Source organism: Poromitra crassiceps (assembly GCF_964638095.1).
Source record: "Poromitra crassiceps genome assembly, chromosome: 8".
Taxonomy (NCBI): Eukaryota; Metazoa; Chordata; class Actinopteri; order Beryciformes; family Melamphaidae; genus Poromitra; species Poromitra crassiceps.
Window position 1 is genome coordinate 40433438 of NC_139629.1, and position 18713 is coordinate 40452150.

General features: G+C 43.1%; 1 protein-coding gene across 1 annotated transcript; it reads left to right on the forward strand.

Annotated features, from left to right (window-relative positions):
• Window positions 1–7407: 7407 nt before the first annotated feature.
• LOC310780713 (hyaluronidase-1-like) lies at window positions 7408–15069 on the forward strand (the record flags this gene model as incomplete). Its single annotated transcript, XM_083641223.1, has 6 exons — window positions 7408–8001; window positions 10567–10845; window positions 12734–12880; window positions 13700–13786; window positions 13983–14177; window positions 14686–15069. 6 exons carry the CDS (start codon window positions 7408–7410, stop codon window positions 15067–15069), a joined length of 1686 nt encoding a protein of 561 aa, XP_083497349.1.
• Window positions 15070–18713: the final 3644 nt, after the last annotated feature.

Here is an 18713-nt window from a genome sequence, read left to right on the forward strand (position 1 = left end):
CTCAGTTCCCTACCTACCTACGTTCTTACCTACCTACCTTGTTCCTCTCTTGTTTCTTTTACATCTCAATTCTCTGTCTTCTACTGTATTTCTTTACCTCATCCCTCCGTCTGGACGTCAGGCTCCTCCTGTCTTCTGTATGTTGAGCATCTACAGCTCATCCATGAACACACAAATCCAGGAGGCCGACTTCATTTCTTTATGTGGAAGAATCAAGAATAAAACAGAAGAGAGAGGATTAAAACATCTGAACTGTGAGAGAACAGGAACAGGATCGCGCCGGGCCTCGGTAAGTTTGACTTGTCTTAACTTGGTACTACTGTATACTGTAGGCTACAAGTGACTCTAACTACAATATGTGGTGAACTTCACCAAATATTGGAAGCAGAAATATTTGTGATGACAAGTCAATGGAGCAGGGAAAAAAAATCCTTCAAGAAAATATCTAAAGATATTTACCACCTTTCAAATGGTCCAAACTGTATCATACAGTTCACTATATAAACATACATTACTTGGAAAATTGTTTTCAGCAACATTAGCAAGCACGAGTATTGCTAAATTAAAAGAAAATCAATATTTCAACAACCAAGCCACAGAGACACGCGAGGTTTTTGACTGAGAGGATTATTCTCTAAATCAAATATGCTAGATTTCCTAAATGCTCAGACTGTCCTTTAAGTCCCGCTGAACAGTGGCTTGCTGTAGCATTGCTGTAGGCAGCGGTCTTTTCTGGGAATTTGGAAGTTTGCAGTGACGTATGTGTCCTCCTAATCTCATTTATTTCACATCCTGATTGGATCCTCCGAGTGTTTCCTCTCTATTCACTCAGCAGCGCTGCGGCGCTACCAGGGGCATATCATACAAGCCAACAATCTGAGGGGGCAAACTGCGGCGCCAAAAAAAAAGTGGGGGGTTGGAAGCGAGATTTAGAGGAATATCTCATTTTAAATTAACAGACTGAGCAGGTGTAACCATAAGGCTATTTTCCAAACTGTTCAGCCTCCTGGAAAGATCCATAATCACCAGACTAAGTACATTGCCACTGCCCAAGCTCAATGGACTTGACAAAAAAGGGAGACCACACGTTTCAAAGCAATGTAACACAATGTTTATTTTGGCTGGTATTGCCTTTGGTATATGTCTCATCTAGTGTCCTCTATACTAGAGCAGGGGTTCCCAACCTTTTTTGTGCCAAGGACTGGTAGATAGATGGAAAAAAAAGTTGCGGACCGGTTGTAAATTTTAATGGTTTTAGTTACATATTTACTCACCAGGTGGCGACAAAGGGTAAATAACAGCCTTTTGTGTTGTACTGTATGTAGCCTATACAGTATTTATGTTTTTGTTTTAACTACAAACATAAATAAACGTCAACTTGAAACTATGTTTCAACTACCATACACAGCCTATAATATTATAGCCTATGTTTATTAAAAAAAAAAATCCCCCTCTCAAAAATCTGAGGGGGCAATTGCCCCCTCAGTTACAATGGGCATGACACTTCTGGGCGTTACAGCCATGATGTAGAAAATGTAATCATTACACCTTTAATCACTCACTTAATTACAGTACATATAATTTCATAAGCACATGTGTCTTTTGTAATTCCACCTAAATACAAAGAGTAATAAAAGCTTGTGCAAAATACCAAGAATACACCTGCTGCACTTCACTGTAGATCTATTTGCTGCTCAAAGTAGTTTGGTAGCCCGCGTCAGGACTAGCAGTAGCAAGCACAACATGTTTAGCAGTAATCTCACAGCTTCCGGTTGCCAGATTTAGAAATGTGATCTTTAAGGTCTAAATTGAGCGCAAGCAGGGTTTTCCACTCTAACACTAACCAGACAGACGTGTAAACACAGACCAGTCTGAACAGATTAGCCAATTATCATGTTTTCCATTCACTAGGTTACTACTAGGCAGGTTGTGGAGTAGGGGATTACAGCAAGTGGAATAGAAAAGGTAGGGTACCTGCTGCAGTTAGTACGGTAATCAGATTACAGATACTTTCAAAAAGAAGGCAATGGGTGACTTGTCATATTTCACTGAAACACTAATCCAGACAAACTATATAGACAAACTTGAAATAACAATCATGGATGGTTAATCATACTAGTTGATTAAAGTAACACTATTTAGAATATCATGTAAAACAATCTAGTAAATTATTTTACTTTTAGTTTATTTGTAAAGTGATAACAGTAATAAAATGCACAATACAGAAAAGAGAAAAGATTAAAAAGGTTTGCATGTGATTTAATTATTTGATTATTTAAAGAAGAAAATCCATTCTCCTTCCTTCCTTGTAGGCTATCTATTTATTTATTTATTTTCCCAGCACTATTACTTTCAACACATACAGTATCTTAAGCGTTTTTGGATCACAGTAATATTCTCAGGGCACTATGGACTCTGTGACCTTTGCTGACCTCTTCACTTACATTAGCTGCTACAATGCTAAAGCTAAAGCTAATTCTGCTGCTACAGTCATGGTGAACGGCTCTGGATGAGTGTCAGATCAGGAGTGACACGAGTCTGATGGATTAAGTAGAAATGACAGTTTTAAGCAGGCAATCAGTAACCTGCAACCAAATGTAATCTGCTGTTTAACATGCTGGTTCAGATTTACAGAGACAAGGTGGTTTTGTTTGGCCCCTGTCTTATCTGTGCCAAAAGATCCCTGTTTAAGAGTTAAATGTTGAAATTAATTCTAGCCAGTAGGCTATCTCTAGTTGACGTTGTATTTAATATTTTATTTTCAGAAGTTGAATTCATGAGGAATGTGCACATTAATCAGTCCTGCTGCAAATGTTACAATTAGTCAAAAATACTTTCATCTGCAACATATAAACCTACCTTTATTTAAAGAGGTGTAATGCCACAGTTTGAGGTGAGATTTTTTATTAAAAAAAACTTTTTTCTTTCCACTGGCATAAAATAGTAATTTGCATCTTTTCTTTTTGTGCTTTTCTCACCACATTTTTATCTGTTTTCTTTATCAATTTGCTTCTATATTTTATCACTGTGCAAACTGTGCAAATAAACTAAACCAACCTCTATTTCAAATAATGGTGTATAAGTAGTTTTCATTGTAGTTTTCTCAGTTTTAACACAGTTCCAATGCAGCTAGTCCAGATAGTCATCATAATAAAAACAGCCTACTTCCATGGAGAGAGCAGTTGGAGTCAAACTTCTTCACAGTGTGATTAGTCCAAATGGAACAGGAGAGCAGGAGCGGCTCTGGCTCTCTGACGTTCCATCGTGAAAGCTCAGATAATTGCTCTGCACATATTCAGTTCAACTTTGGAATGCCTTGACAGTTTGAGCTGCAGTTAGTTATTTTTCCCTCGTCACATTGTGGAACATTTCCTCCTCTCAGTCTCTGTTCAAAGGCTTGTTAGCGAGCTCACAGCTCTCTGCGCTGTTTGGGGTCCATGAGGAATGTTAGCGGTGCTAACAAGCAACATTTCAAAATGTTAAAGCGTCCCGTTAACGACGATGCCATTTCCATTGCTGTTACGCCCGCTCGTTAAAGCCAGAAGAGCGGGAGACTATGTGCTAATCAGACTTATGAGATGATTGCGTCACAATTAGAAGAGCTTTGAGAAAAGAAGTAATAAAAGTGGAGAGAATAAAAGTCTACACTGTCTACTGTAGCTAACCCACTGAGCAATCATCCTCATCATATATATATATAAAATTGAGTAAGTGGGCTCTGCCTGTCTTTCTGTCTGTCTGCCATTTTGGTCCCACATTGTGAGATTTGTGATGATTTTGGTCAGTAATGATGTCACTGATGATGTCACAATCACAACTGATGATGACATCATCAGTGATGTTACTCGAGCACTCGATGATGTTATTTCTAAACCAACTTCTAAGGCAGCTGTCAAACTTCCTCAGTCAGCACATGGTCTCTTCAAATGTAACAAGCAGGTACAGTTGATGATGTGTTCCCTCGCTGTTCCACTAAAAATTAGAGTAACTGTGCATCACGACACATTTTGCATCAACCTATATACCATGACATTGACTATTTTAGTTTAGTTATTTTTCTTTACAACAAACTATCCCTCCCTCTCTCTCGTGTGTGTGTGTGTGTGTGTGTGTGTGTGTGTGTGTGTGTGTGTGCGTGTGCATGTGTGTGCATGTGTGTTTGTCTGCCTGAGTGCGTTGCTGACGCACTTTAGTCCCGTCTTCATCATTATGCTGATGATGTGTCTGGGTGCGTCACACTGTGGTCCGCTATATGGCTGGAGGAGCTGCGGGCCGTGCGTCAGTCTCACGGCGATGAATGGAAATGAATATGTGACTCATGAAATGAAGTGGGAGGGAGAAGCATGATCAATGTGACAGAGACGCTCCTTAACTAATAGTCTCTTAGATTAAAGGGACAACAAGTATTTTGTACTCTGCCCACAGGGTGTTTCCCCTACCATTCAAAGGGCTGAAAAAAAAACACAAAAAACAAGTTTTTTTGTTTTTTTTCCTGCTCTCCCCAGAATTTCAATAAACCTTCATGGCATATTATTACAATACAACAATACTGGTGGTGACAGTGTTGACAGTAATAGAAGATGCCAAATCATTCAAAACGATAAACATTTTGCTTTTAGGAGCATTGTGCCAGCGTGCAGCGGTGTACCAAAACGTGTCAACGTGTGTCGTTGCCTGGGAAACGCACATCCCATAATGCAACTGTTCACATCGCATCACATAATAGTATGATGATACTTGGGATGCCATTGCAAACATAGATGCGAACAGGTTAGCTAAAAGTTTAGCGTCGCCAGCGAGGGCCCCCACCGTTGCGGTCGGGGTATATTTGGAAATCCATCCAGGCCTGACATTTTTTCTAGGGGAAACACTGGCCCCATATACAGTACTGTAGCACATAATGACCTAAATATATCAGCGTGGGTGGTGGTGGCGGGCGGGTGGGTGGTTGGTGGCAGGTGGGTGGTTGGTGGCGTGTGGGTGGTTGGTGGCAGGTGGGTGGTTGGTGGCAGGTGGGTGGTTGGTGGCGTATGGGTGGTTGGTGACAGGTGGGTGGTTGGTGACAGGTGGGTGGTTGGTGGCAGGTGGGTGGTTGGTGGCAGGTGGGTGGTTGGTGGCAGGTGGGTGGTTGGTGGCGTATGGGTGGTTGGTGACAGGTGGGTGGTTGGTGACAGGTGGGTGGTTGGTGGCAGGTGGGTGGTTGGTGGCAGGTGGGTGGTTGGTGGCAGGTGGGTGGTTGGTGGCAGGTGGGTGGTTGGTGGCATGTGGGTGGTTGGTGACAGGTGGGTGGTTGGTGGCGTGTGGGTGGTTGGTGGCAGGTGGGTGGTTGGTGGAGTGTGGGTGGTTGGTGACAGGTGGGTGGTTGGTGGCAGGTGGGTGGTTGGTGGCAGGTGGCGTATGGGTGCGATAAGGTTGTTGCCATGCAGCTGCTGCTGAGATTTCTGGCTTTGAAAAGTCACTTTCCAGCCTGCACTCTTTTGATGAGAAAGCGATCAGCACCACAACACATCTCAGCTACAAAGACAAATCTAACGACAAATCATGATTGTTTTTCCAGTATTTTGTGGTGAAATGTTACCTCCTAATTAGCAGTTTCTCTTGGATCTCCTCTCTAATTAGCTAGCTTACTCGACCCTATTGTGGACATGCAACTTCATTGTGTAGGAGGAGGAAACTTCTGTTGCTGTTTCCTAGAGAGTATAGAGGTTGTCGTTAACTTTAAAAACCTATAAACAATAGCATGTACCTGCTTTTCATACTTTAGATCTTTTCAACATGGCAGCAATCCTGTATTAGTGTGGATTTTCCAAACCATTTCTCTGGGGCAGTAGCAAAGTTAAACGTGGTTCTACACTGTCTACATCTGAAAGTAAACCTGCTTATGCCCCACCCCACAAAAAAAGAACGTATACACAAAAGAATAAAGAAAACGAGAAAGACAACTAAATTGCTCCCTGTTGAAAACGTAGCAACACACCAACCAATAAGCCTCATGGGAAGGATCATGTTGGAATGCATCTCTGACCAATCAGATTGCTTGGCTGAAACGACCTGTGCCTGTATAGAGTATTTAAACATTGGAAACATTGTATTAGCGCCTCCACCCTGCAGCTCTGCTACATTACAGTGAGCGTACAAAACAACAGCAACAGCGGCTCTTTCCACGAAATCGATTGACCGAGTGAATCCAGGTGAAATCCCTCATGATCCCTTCCTGATTAGACTCAGACCACCTGTAGGCGAGATGAAGCTGAGAAAAGACTTGGAAGGATTTTAAGCCTTGAAATAACTGAGATGTGGGTTTGACAAAACACACTGCAGCTCAATCCAAGGAAAGTAGAGAGAAGGAAGTACCGTAATTAGGGAATAGTATTAATTAGTAGGCTATTTCACTTAATCTAAAATGCTTTGATTACGTTCTTATTGCTGATACAACTAACTTTACTGCTTAATGAGCCTGATGGTGTTAGTTGGCCTTATGAAGGTAGGGGACACAGCTAATGAATCTACATACTTCCACCACATTGAATAACTTATTAAATGCTGTGAAGACAGTGCCCTTTATATTAATGGAGCTAAAACTAGGGAGCTGGTCATTGCAAGTCACCGCAATGCAGGTCAAGATTTTACATCTGTTTTGATTGATGACCAGCCTGTTGAAACAGTAGAGGAGTTTAAATACTTAGGAACCTTTTTTGACTCCAATCTAAGTTTCACAGCCAACACAGAATACATCTTTAAGAAAGCAATGCAGTGTTTGTATCTCATGAGGAAATTGGATTCATACAAAATTGGGCAAAGCTATTCTGGAGACTGTCTACAGGACCCTTATTGAAAGTATTTTGACCTTTGACATGTGTACATGGTATGGGAATCTAGGAGTTAAGAACAGAAATAGACTGTCCCGAATTACAAACATGGCAAGTAAAATTATTGGGAAAGAACAAGAACAACTTGGATGTATTTATAAAACACGGGTGGCACGAAAAGCCAGACAAATTGTGTGTGACCCTGTACATCCCCTTTTTAATGAGTTCACAAAACTGCCCTCGGGAAGACGCTATAGAGTTCCTGCAGCAACCAAGAACATCTACAAAAAATCTTTCATACCAAACGCAATAAATCTGCTAAATTCATAAACGTCAGACTCATCCACATCAGAACCATGTCCGTTATCGCTGTCTGTATTGTGCTGTTGTCCTGTTGTCTTGTTCTATGTTGTATTATGTACCCTATCATTTACTGTACTGTGTCTGTGTCTGTGTACTGTACTTTACATGTGTGCAAGCAAACCTGTGAAGCCAAAGACACTAACAATAAATTGAATTGAATTGAATTGAATTCTTCCAGGAACATGATTGGCTGTGAGGGCCTGAAGGAGTGAGAGCCAGAGAGGCGGCCGCTCCGATGGCGTGGACCGAGTCACGATCAAGTCCAAAACCAAATTGTTACGCTGTCAGGACTCGCTCATCGTCCAGAACCATTACCTCAACCTTCCTTCACCTTCAGCTGCCTATCTTGCTGCCCCTCCTCGTGCTCTCCACCTCCCCTGCCCCGGGCCGGGCCGCGCCCCCGCAGCCCGCCCGCGCCCCTCTCCTCTCCGGACAGCCTTTCATCGTCTTCTGGGGCGTCTCCGATTCCTCCTGCTCCGGCCGGCCCGACCCCGCGTCTTTCGGGATGGAACGGGAAGGTCGCGTCGCCGTCTTTTACGAGGACACGCTGGGGAACTACCCGTATCTCGTGGGCCAAAGCGCGCGGGTCAACGGAGGGCTGCCGCAGCACACGCGGCTGGAGAACCACCTCCAGAAGGCCGGGGAGGACGTGGTGGCGGCGCTACCCGCCCCGAGGTACCTGGGGCTGGGGGTACTGCGCTGGGCAGAGTGGGCCCCCCAGTGGTCGAGGAACCGAGAGAGGCAGGCGGCGTACCTGCAAGCGTCGAGGGCCTTGCTGAGGACTTTTTTTCCTGGCTGGACCCCCGAAGAGGTGGAGAAGTGGTCACAGGTGAGGAGGGGGAGGAGATTCAAGATTCAAGATTTTTTTTATTGTCACTCCATGGTACAAGTATCACGTGTGAAATTCTTGTGCTGTGGACTCCGTTTACAACATAGTGCAAATAGTACAAATATAACAAATATAACAGGGCATATGGGTGCAAAAACAACAAGAGACACAACAAGCATAAGGCAGTATAGTGATAAGACAAGTCAGAGACAGTGGCATATTCACTGCACATAGGTGCACGTGTCGGGTGCATACTTTAGACGTGCTTAAACATTTTAAATTCTGCGTATTTGACATACAGGTGCAAATAACATATTCCTTATTAAACATACAATTAAACTCGGCATTTTAAATTCGGCGTATTTGACATACAGGTGCAAATAGCATATTCCTTATTAAACATACAATTAAACGTTAGACATACGTAATGGTAGCAGCTACAGTACGGTACAGTGCGGCTACTACACTATTTGTGTATGTTAAGGAGTCTCGTGGCCTGCGGGAAGAAACTGTTCCTCAAGCGATTTGTGCGTGCTTTCGGAACCCTGTATCTTCTCCCTGAGGGTAGCAGGGAGAACAGGCTGTTGTGGGGATGGTTTGTGCTGTTACTCCGTAGCGCCCTGCGGTCCATGGTGGTACAGTTCCCGTACCAGGTGGTGAAGCCGCCAGTCAGCAGGCTTTCAATGGTGCCTCTGTAGAAGTCCCTGAGGATTTCTTTCCTTAGCCCAAATTTCTTCAGGCGCTTGAGTCCGTGTATTCGCTGTTGGGCCTTTTTGACGACAGTGGCGGTGTGGCCGGCCCATGTCAGGTCCTGGTGGATATTGACTCCCAGGTACTTGAAGCTGTCCACCCTTTCCACCACTGTGCCGTTGATGGTGATTGGGGGTACAGGAACAGGAACAGGTGAGGAGGGGGAGGAACAGGAACAGGTAAGGAGGGGGAGGAACAGGAACAGGGGGAAAGGATCAAATGATCAAATGAATAAAAAAGAGGGGATTGGATTAGAGGGAAGACTGGAAGGAAAGGGAGAGTGGAATTTGTCCCCGGTTGATGCTAGAATGGATCGGCCGGAGGGACCTAACCCCGCCTCACTCTCCATGCCTAAAAACCCAACCAATCGATCATCACTCCTCATGTCCCTCCTGCCGATCCATTCTAGTGTCAACCAATTTGTCCACGGGTTTTAGCATGGACATTGCCTTGTATAGAAGAGAGAAGTGTGGTCATGTGGGAAGAAAAACAGTGCAAAAGTAGGAGAGCGGAGGGAATGAAATGGGCAGCATGTGACATTGTGACATTATTCATTATTCTAATGACTTTGCATCAACTCAAACACTTTGTTTTATGCTAAATGAGGCTGATTTCACCCCAAATTCAAAGCACATTGCTTCTGCCCCTTAGGGTGTATGTATGTCAGTTAGTACTTGAGTGGTTAAACTTTTCCACCAGATTCTTACACTCAGGATCTCAGGCCAAGGAACTGTTTCATAAGAAATAAAACTTTAGAAATAAAAGCAATTCTACTTTCATTTCTGCCTTTCAACCCACTGATGTGTTGGACCCCAGGAGGATTTACTACTAGCGACAACAGCATAAGCTAACAGGGCTCAAAATAAGAAAGAAACTCAAAATAAGAAAGAAACAGGATCCCTCCAGGATGTCAGTTTTTATATTATTGCAACTAAAATGCTTTTTCACTTTTTGCTGTGGGCTTTCTCAAAATCTGCGAGGCAATTTGCAGAATGTTGGGTGGAGGAATTTGAAGAGATTTGTTTGAGATTTTTATGACTTCTATCCATGAGGTATTCTTAAACATGTGAAACATTTTTTTTTTTTTTTTTAGTTTCCATTTATGCAGGGCCGTGCAGAGACCCTTAGAGGGGCAGGGGCTCAAAAGTTAAAAAAGGGCACAACACCGCGGCATGGGGCCGGGCGGTTTCACTGTTGCTGACCCGCCAGTCAGTCGGCCGGAGCTCAGCAGCTGGCCAGTGGGCAGGATGGCAAAGGCACGACCCGCCCATCTCTGCCTCTGATTGGCGCAGGAGACAAGGAGAGACGCAGGAAAGCCAAGCGAATGTGATTGGATCAACAACATTTGACGCTAGGCCAATCAGAGCCAGAGAAGGGCGGGTCATGCCTTTGCCATTATGTTTCAGCCTTAAAGCCGACGGGGCATGTCACTACTATGTTATGTTATGTTATGTTATGTTATACTTTATTTGTCCCCTGGGGGAAATTTGTCATGGGCATATACACTGTTGCTTCGTAGATAACAATACAGACAGTACAAGGAAGCATTAACATAGTAGGGCTTCAACAGACAGAAAATAAAGAATACCGTAAACAAAAGTGCTTGTTTTTGCCTGAAGTGAAAGGCTCAGCTTATTATAAGTATCTGACAACATGGAAATGAGATCAATTGAATGTTTTTCTTCACCTTTCTCTTGATCCAGTGTGTTTGTTGCTGTGTCTTGAATACCAAAGTTACCCTTTAAGTACTGAGATCACAACATCACAACTTCCTGTAGGAACTGAACCAACAGCGATGTCATGATGTCATCACAGGTGGACTTTGAGTCGGCAGCCCAGTCCATAATGATGGAGACTCTGCGTGAGGTCAGCAGGTTGAGGCCCAAGGCATTATGGGGCTTCTCGCCTTACCCCAGCTGCTACGGCGGCGACCCCGCCCAAAACCTGTCGGCCAATCAGACGCCTGCCCAAACCCTGTCGGCCAATGAAACGACCCGCTGTTCTGCGGCGGAGATGGCCCTGAACGACGAGCTGTTGTGGCTATGGAAACGAAGCTCCGCCCTCTACCCTCTCCTCACCCTGGAGAAGCTGCAGGTAGGTGATGCTTACACACACACACACACACACACACACACACACACACACACACTACAATGTGTGACTATTTTTGACATGTTTTATACACTTTCTGTAATAAAACATCTAAAAACTAAAATCCTATCAGATGGGGGACCCTGGGACAAAATCGTATCAAATGCGGGGTCCGTGGTCTAATTTGTCTCAATTTAGGGGTCCTTGACGTGAAAATGTTTGAGAACCACTGCTCTAAAAGAATACACTCAAAAGTAACCTGTTTGGCCTCACACACAGTTAATAGCAGGATGGATTTTTACGCAAAAAAAGAAGAAGTCAAGAGTTGAGAGAAGAAAAAGTCTGAAAAAGTTACAGTAAGTAATATCTCACTCGTACAACATCTGCAGGACTGCAGGAAGGCAACTCCCAACTGCATCAGATGCAAACCAATCAATCTTTCACAGTTTGGCTTCAGCGCAACACTAACAATTCAGGGAAATGAAAAACGCCAAAGTTGGTTTATCACTAAGATTGGGAAAAAGTTACAAAACTTGCCATTGTCGCAGCCAGTTCACACCAGCATCTGAGAAGTTTATGATGCTAATTCACACGACATATCGTAGAAACCTTTCTGTAATATAGCCTATGGATGAAAACATCTCTACAAAATGTACCAGATCATTTGTATAGAGGATACGTTGACAAGATGCAACCTTAATTGATGCACTATTTTTCCATAATGTGACTCCCAGTCCCAATTATATGTTCGGTAACTGCATCTGCAACAAAGTAGCACCATAAATATGTATGTGCTGAGCTGAGTTTTGGGTTTGATGTCAATTTTCTTTCCCTCTTACTTGATTTTGTCGTATTTATCTTGGGGAACAAAGAGTGCCCCGGTTCATACGTACATATAAAGATGTACATTGTTTGTTCAACTGTTTCAGTACACGTGTACTTTATTTGTTGTTGGTCATGATTAACGGTCCGCATCAACAGGGCTGAATCATTGACAGTGGTGGTGTAGTTAGGAATGTCATACCGAACCGACCTGGATAGCTAGGCTTAGATAGTGAGGTAATATGCAGTTGTGTGGTGGTAGCATGGAGGGGGGTGTTTCCAGGACGCTGGATTACACCGTTAAGCCTTCTTGAGGTGTCGTGGGCCTAACTTAACGAAACGTCGGTGAAGGAAGGTGCCCACTTGAAAACCCCAATGACATGCTTTATACTGCTGTTGGCTAGGGTAGGTAACTGGTGATTTGTGTCTTGTTTATTAGTTTGTTAGCCTGTTAGCTTGTTTTATTCTGGATTGGGCTTCTAAATGTGTTTTTCCTCGGATTTTGGCACAAGGGATAGTAACATCTTGTCCTGTATATTAATTTATAATTTTGTGATTAAAACTTGCTCCAAGTATCCAAGATGCTCCTTTTTCTCTTCATTGTTGTATTTATGTTATACAATTTTTGCATGTAACATGTATGTTCTGAAATGTATTAAAGGAAAGGTCAAATAAACAACAAACATATCTACTGTATATAGAAGAAAGTAGCATCAAACTTGACGTAGGTTATGTGAATTATGAAAAGGGGTTGTTTAAGAAGAAATGCACAAAATATCTTACAGAAATAGAAATGATTTGTGTTCATTTGCCTCAAGATGATCAGCAACTGTTGTTTACAGTTCTGAGTTGTTTTTCCCCAACAACTGTTGTGTGTGCTTTACTCCACTCTACCATTTCACCTCACTGCACTCCTTTCCTCCGACCAGAATATATCAAAGTTCATCAGTCTGGACGCTCAGGTTTAAGCTCTCACATTCCTTCACTGTAAACCAAGTATTGCTGTAATTCTAGTAATAAATAATTGTGTCGCACCTGATCAATATGTAACATGTCACTCTCTCTATAGGGCGGGACCTCTGGGGCCAGGCTGTATTTGTCCAATCAAATCGGAGAAGCATTGAGAGTGGCATCTCTAGCTGAGACGGCGTACGATCTACCTGTATTCCCATTGGTCAAGAGCGTCTACACTTCCACCAATACTTTTCTGTCCCAGGTGAGGACATATCAACGTAAAATAGAGAGCCAAAGTCAACGTCACTAACTGCTTCATCATGCGTACCAGAGACCTTTCATCCGCCATTTATTTTCCCATAGACATTTTGTAAAATGCTAATAAAAATAGTTTTACTTAGTCAAACCAAACGATTCAGCTATATTTAGAAACAAGAGAGACCATAGAACATTTCACTAAGACCAAAACTTGAAATGCTATGGTCGCTCCTGTTTCTAAATATAACTGAACCATTTGGTTTGAACAAGTAAAACTATTTTTTTTACAAGCATTAAGAAATGTCTACGGGAATTATGGGAGATGTGGTCTTAAATTTTAACAAAATACTAGCAGTAACAATATCACTGGCATGAGATATACGCTACTAATTGTCTTGATCATAGTCTAATTTGTTTACAGGAATTATACCAAGGTATCACAATTAATTTAACGACAATATATTGATGTTTAAAAATTCTATGGGTGGTACCATCAAAGGTTAGAGAACGCCGTCGTTGTTATTGGAACATTGGCAGGTCAAATCCCTTGAGTTTCTTCTCCCTAAATGACTTCTGCCTAGGCCCTAGAAGCCTTTGAGCAAGGCACACTTAACCTCCAAATCTAGAGGAGCGGTTCAGTGTTCAAAAACAAAAAACCCACGCAGCTCTCCCAGGTGTGAGTGTCAGTGGAACTACATAAATCTGAAGCAGGAAGAATAGCTTGCAAGCTCAGCAATGCTTCCCCAGATAAACAAAGGAAAAACAAATATCTGATCTAAGATGTTGGACTGTTTTAGAGACTGTTGATATATTATTTCTCCAGGCAGACCTTGTCAACACCATAGGAGAAAGTGCTGCTATGGGAACAGCAGGAGTTGTTATCTGGGAGAGAGGCGAGACAAAGACTGAGGTACACCATTTTGTAGAAACACACAGTAAACCAACCAACCAGTCTGTGAAACATGAAAATTGCAATTCACGTACACTTCCAAGAAGAAACGTGGTCCCAATTGATTTACTAAAGGAAACATAAATCTGCACTGAATTATTTTACACGGTTTCGATCTATCAACCCATAACATGGTGCCTGCCTCTCCATTTGCCAGAGAGAGTGTTCCGATCTGGCGGAGTTTGTCCGTCAGGTCCTGGGGCCCTACTCCATCAACGTAACCACGGCAACTCGTCTCTGCTCGGCCTCCCTGTGTCAGGGGCGTGGCCGATGCGTCCGCCAAAACTCGGAGAGCTCCGCCTACCTCCACCTCCCGCCCCCATCTGAACCGGTGGAGAAAGTCTCCGAGAAGGTAACAGAGCAATATCTGAAATGCCTACAGTTTTCTTTTCTTTTCTGCATCTGGGGGGATCCAATAACAGCAATACAAATATTAGTAGGGAATCCAATAAGCGTTATTATTAACCGTTATTATGTATTTGTACTGTAGCAGTTGAGGCACAACAGCGAATTATCTTGTGAGATTTGATCCTATGCCAGGAAAGGAACTGAAAAGTGAAAAATGAATAAAAAGCTCGCACACTGCAAGGGCTCCTAGTTTGTGTTTTTTATTTCAAACACCCAACAAAAAAGTGACGTTTCGAGCAAAGTTCTTCAAGGAAAAGGAACTGAACCATCTCTAGGAACAGATGTCTTTGAGATGAGATGATTTCAGATGAACTTAGACATTCGGATGGGTTGATTAGGTCACAGACAGGATGGGGCTGTAGTATCATACAGATGTCATACAAGGTTTCTGTGAAGATTAAGGCAACATTGTGTTCGCTATTAGCAAAATTATTTGCCATTTCCTTTCTCAGGCAGAGGCACCAAAAGGCACGGATCAGCCAGACTCAGCTGCTGAACCAGACCCGGCTGAGATGTGGAAGAAAGACTTCCAGTGCCAGTGGTTTCAGACTTCCGACGGGGTCGACTCCGACCGGCAGTCCCCCAAAGACGGAGCCTCTGTTGGCGAAACAGAGGCAGGAGAGACTGGGGATGTGGTGGAACCTACAGCAGCTTCAACAACAGCTTCAACAACAAAGAGTGCCTCTGGGGCCGAGTTGTGGGGAAGCAGCTCCCCTGGTAGAGCAGGTCCAAAGACTTCACTGGAAGTACCTACGGACAACGGCACGAGTCCATTGAGTTCCCCGATCCTGACTGTGCTGCTGCTGGTGGCAGGCAGCCTGTGCCTGGACCATTAAGAGTTCACTATAGTGATTAGAGAGGCCGCCTGGGTTAAACCCATGACAGCACATATCCACTTTGCTGAAGTGTCCTTGTGCAAGGCACAGAGTCCCTGCCGGTAGCCTGGGTAAACCCATCCCCCACGTGACCTGCTCTCAGACCTGCTCTCAGTCACTAGACTGACACACTTTCCCCTCCCTCATTACCATTTACCACCACTGACTTGCCCTTGAGCAAAAGGCCCTTAACCCCAACCGGAGCTGCAGTGGAGCTGGTCAGTGGCCAGCAGATCAGACTGTGGTTGTACTGGTCAGCTTCCAGGTATGAATGTGTGTGTGTGAATGTGAACAGGGCGCTCCTGAAAAAGAAAGCATTGCTCTCAGTGAGACTCCCCCTGTATAAATAAAGGTTAAATAAAAAAATAAAAGTACCATGATAATAGAGAGCCGCAGGGATGACATATTTTTGTAGGCTGAATGCGGAAGTCCCGAACTTTCTGGTTCAACACTGTTTCTGTCTATGGGATTTTTGAATGGGTTTTTGGCGCAATGCTTCAAATAAGGTCTCTGGGCAACGCAAGTTTAATCAAACGCGAACCAAGGTTCAGCGGGATAATCTTCACACGAGGACCACTTTCATGAGTTTTGAAGCGTAAATGCGAGCCCTAGAAGTAAAATGCTCGAGCTAAGCTAATCCAGAACTACACACTGTCGCATAGGCTTCCACGTCACGTCAGCACTCAACCTGGACTGTTGTTGATGTGTGCACTGATTACCCCGCGCTGAACGGGGCTGAACCAGGTGAGGGAAAGAGAATTTCCGTGTTCGCCCTTTGAAGTGGTGACGTTATTGACGTATATATCCCCATCGACTCAAAAGTGTAGTCTCATTTAGCCGTTTGCTAGCTAGCCGTCCTTTTAACGGCACATAAAAGCTTCAAAACTCATAAAAGTGGTCTTCATGTGTGAAGATGATGTTACTACCATCTGGTTCGCGTTTGATTAAGCCAGCGTTGCCCAGAGAGCTTATTAGAAGCATCGCGCCAAAAACCCATTCAAAACTCCCATAGGCGAAAACTGTGTTGAACCAGGGCTGTTAGCATCGATGATTTCCGGACTCGTTACTGCGGCTCTCTATGACACTGGCTCTGTTGCTGCTGGCTAACGCTCTCTGCTTAGAGCCTTTAAAAGGGACACTCCACCAAAAAACAATGCCGATTTATTTTGCACATAATCTCACACACGTCCGAAAACTGTAAACAGTTTCACATTAATTTGTGCATGAATGACATCACTGGTCCCCAACTTAACTCAAAACAACTCTCGATAACTGTCAAACTAAATGAATGCCTGCAAAACTGTTTAGTTTTCTGAATATGCGTGCGATTAGGTGAAAAATATAATCAGCGTTGTTTTTCAGGGGAGCGTCCCTTTAAGTGTGAGCTCTGCCATGATACGAGAGTGAAGGAGAGCATGCTACAAACTAGGGTTTGCCGTGTTGATATTTCTTGCCCAACATGACCTCATAAAGAGTTGTGAAATGAGCACAAACCTCCTCTGAGATGAGATTTATGTTATGTATATATATATTATCTATATATATTTATTTATGACACGAATGATGTGAAAATGACATTCCTGCACCATCAACTGAATTCTGTTACAATAACACAAATCAGATGCTGTGGCAATTGGACACCGCATTTTCAGTTAAAGGTTGGCTAACGGTCCAAATTAGGCAACTAAAACAACTTGGTTAATTGTAGGGAAAGACTTTGGACATGGTTCAATAAGAAAACCTCTATTTTATTGTTCAACGGTAGAAATGTCCTTTGTAGACGCTGGGAATTTAATTCTGGCCACCAGGATTGAAGGCACAATCATTCAGCCATCTACCACCCGACAACAACACCCATACTTTCCACTGAGCTACTTCAATGCGACTCTACTTCCTGTTTATAGTCGTGCCTATTTCACCTAACTTTCATTTCCTTTCATGCAGGGAAAACAGAATTTTAACACTTTCTTTACGTGTCTCCAACACGTAACTTGGTGTTGGACAAGTCGTGTTTGTTTGATGTAAATTATTTGTTTGAGATCAAGTTGGTCGGGCTAATATCGACTTATTATGTATCGGCCCGGGTATCAGCCAATGAGATTGTCTTTTCTCTTCAATTTTTTTTATCATTTTTTCTGTAATGTATGTAAATCACTTCTTCATTCAAAGGCCTGATGTATCCCTGGTGTATCCAGGTGTTTTCGCCTACCATTATGTAGGTGCAGTGGGTTAACCTGCCTTAAAAAGTTCCGAGTTCAAGAGTTTCAAATTGACTATCGCATGGTCTAAAATGCAGTGTCAGTTTTCACATCCTGCCAAAAACAAGTTTTGGAGATACTTGTTTTTGTGAATATAATCATAATAATAAAATCCTGGCTACATATTGACAGCTTCAATCCAAAAACATTGGCGTTCAAAACCCCTATCAGTGGAACCCTAGTATCTACTGCACAGCTCACTAGCGCCCTCTGTCTGAGTGCTTATCAAACTGCACACAGTTGAGTCCAACACGGTCACACCAGTGTATAATCAAGGCTCTCACAAAGAGATTGCATGTGATTAAAATGCCTGTTTTAAATGCAGTATCTGGTCAATCAAAGGAATGTTTTGTGTCTATTTTTGTGTCTATTTCATGTAGCAGCACCAAGACTTTTTCTCTCAATGTGTTTTTTTTAACTGCCACCCCACCACACCCCTTCAACCCCTTGGATGCTGAGTATAGACCCTTCTCACGGGGGCCATTTTGTGTCGAAAAGGCAGGGTAAACACAGGTGCAAGCAAAACACTAATGAGGGTTTCAAACTTGCATGATTGGAATTTGGAAACCCTCATTAGTGTGTTGCTTGCACCTGTGTTTACCCTGCCTTTGCGACACAAAATGGCCCCTGTGAAAACAGTCTATTATGCAAACAAAGATGTCTGGAAGCAGTCCAATGTAAAGTTTAAACAGACTGATGTCTGGAGGCAGTACACTGTAAACAGACTGAAACCTCTTCTTTTGCAGCTCATGTAAATTTATTTGTTTTTCATTAAAATATACACTCAAGACGAAGGGTAGCTAAATCATTTTTAGTTACAGAAAGAGATCTTATGTACACAGGTGCAATGGATTGTACAACAGAGAATTAATCAGATATTATATATATTATGAATGAGAAGATGTAATTTCCTCTTTTATCTTCCCACGTCAAGCATGCTGCCTCACCACCACCAAAAACCTTCTAAACCCCCCCAGCCAGTCTCACTTCCTTTGTTTTGCAGGAGTTTAGTATAGGTAAGTTGAGTTGACGCAGCTTTTCTATCAATGACTTTGCTGGGCATGTGAAGACCCCACGGATCCGTTAACATTGGTTTCTTCTTAGATGACGCCTCATTAGGCAACATTCCCCCAATTCTCTCTCAATTTGGTTTCCCTAACAGCCGGCTTAAGACGTTTGCTAGTGAGATCAAGGAGAGTTATTAAAAGACGGAATGGATTTTACACTGAATGCAGAATTTTTGACACCAATAAAAAAACTTTTCCCCATAGGTTGGAGAACATGTACAGACGAGCCTTATGTAAAGACAGTTGGACATCGCAGATTCATAATGCTGCCAAAGCTCCA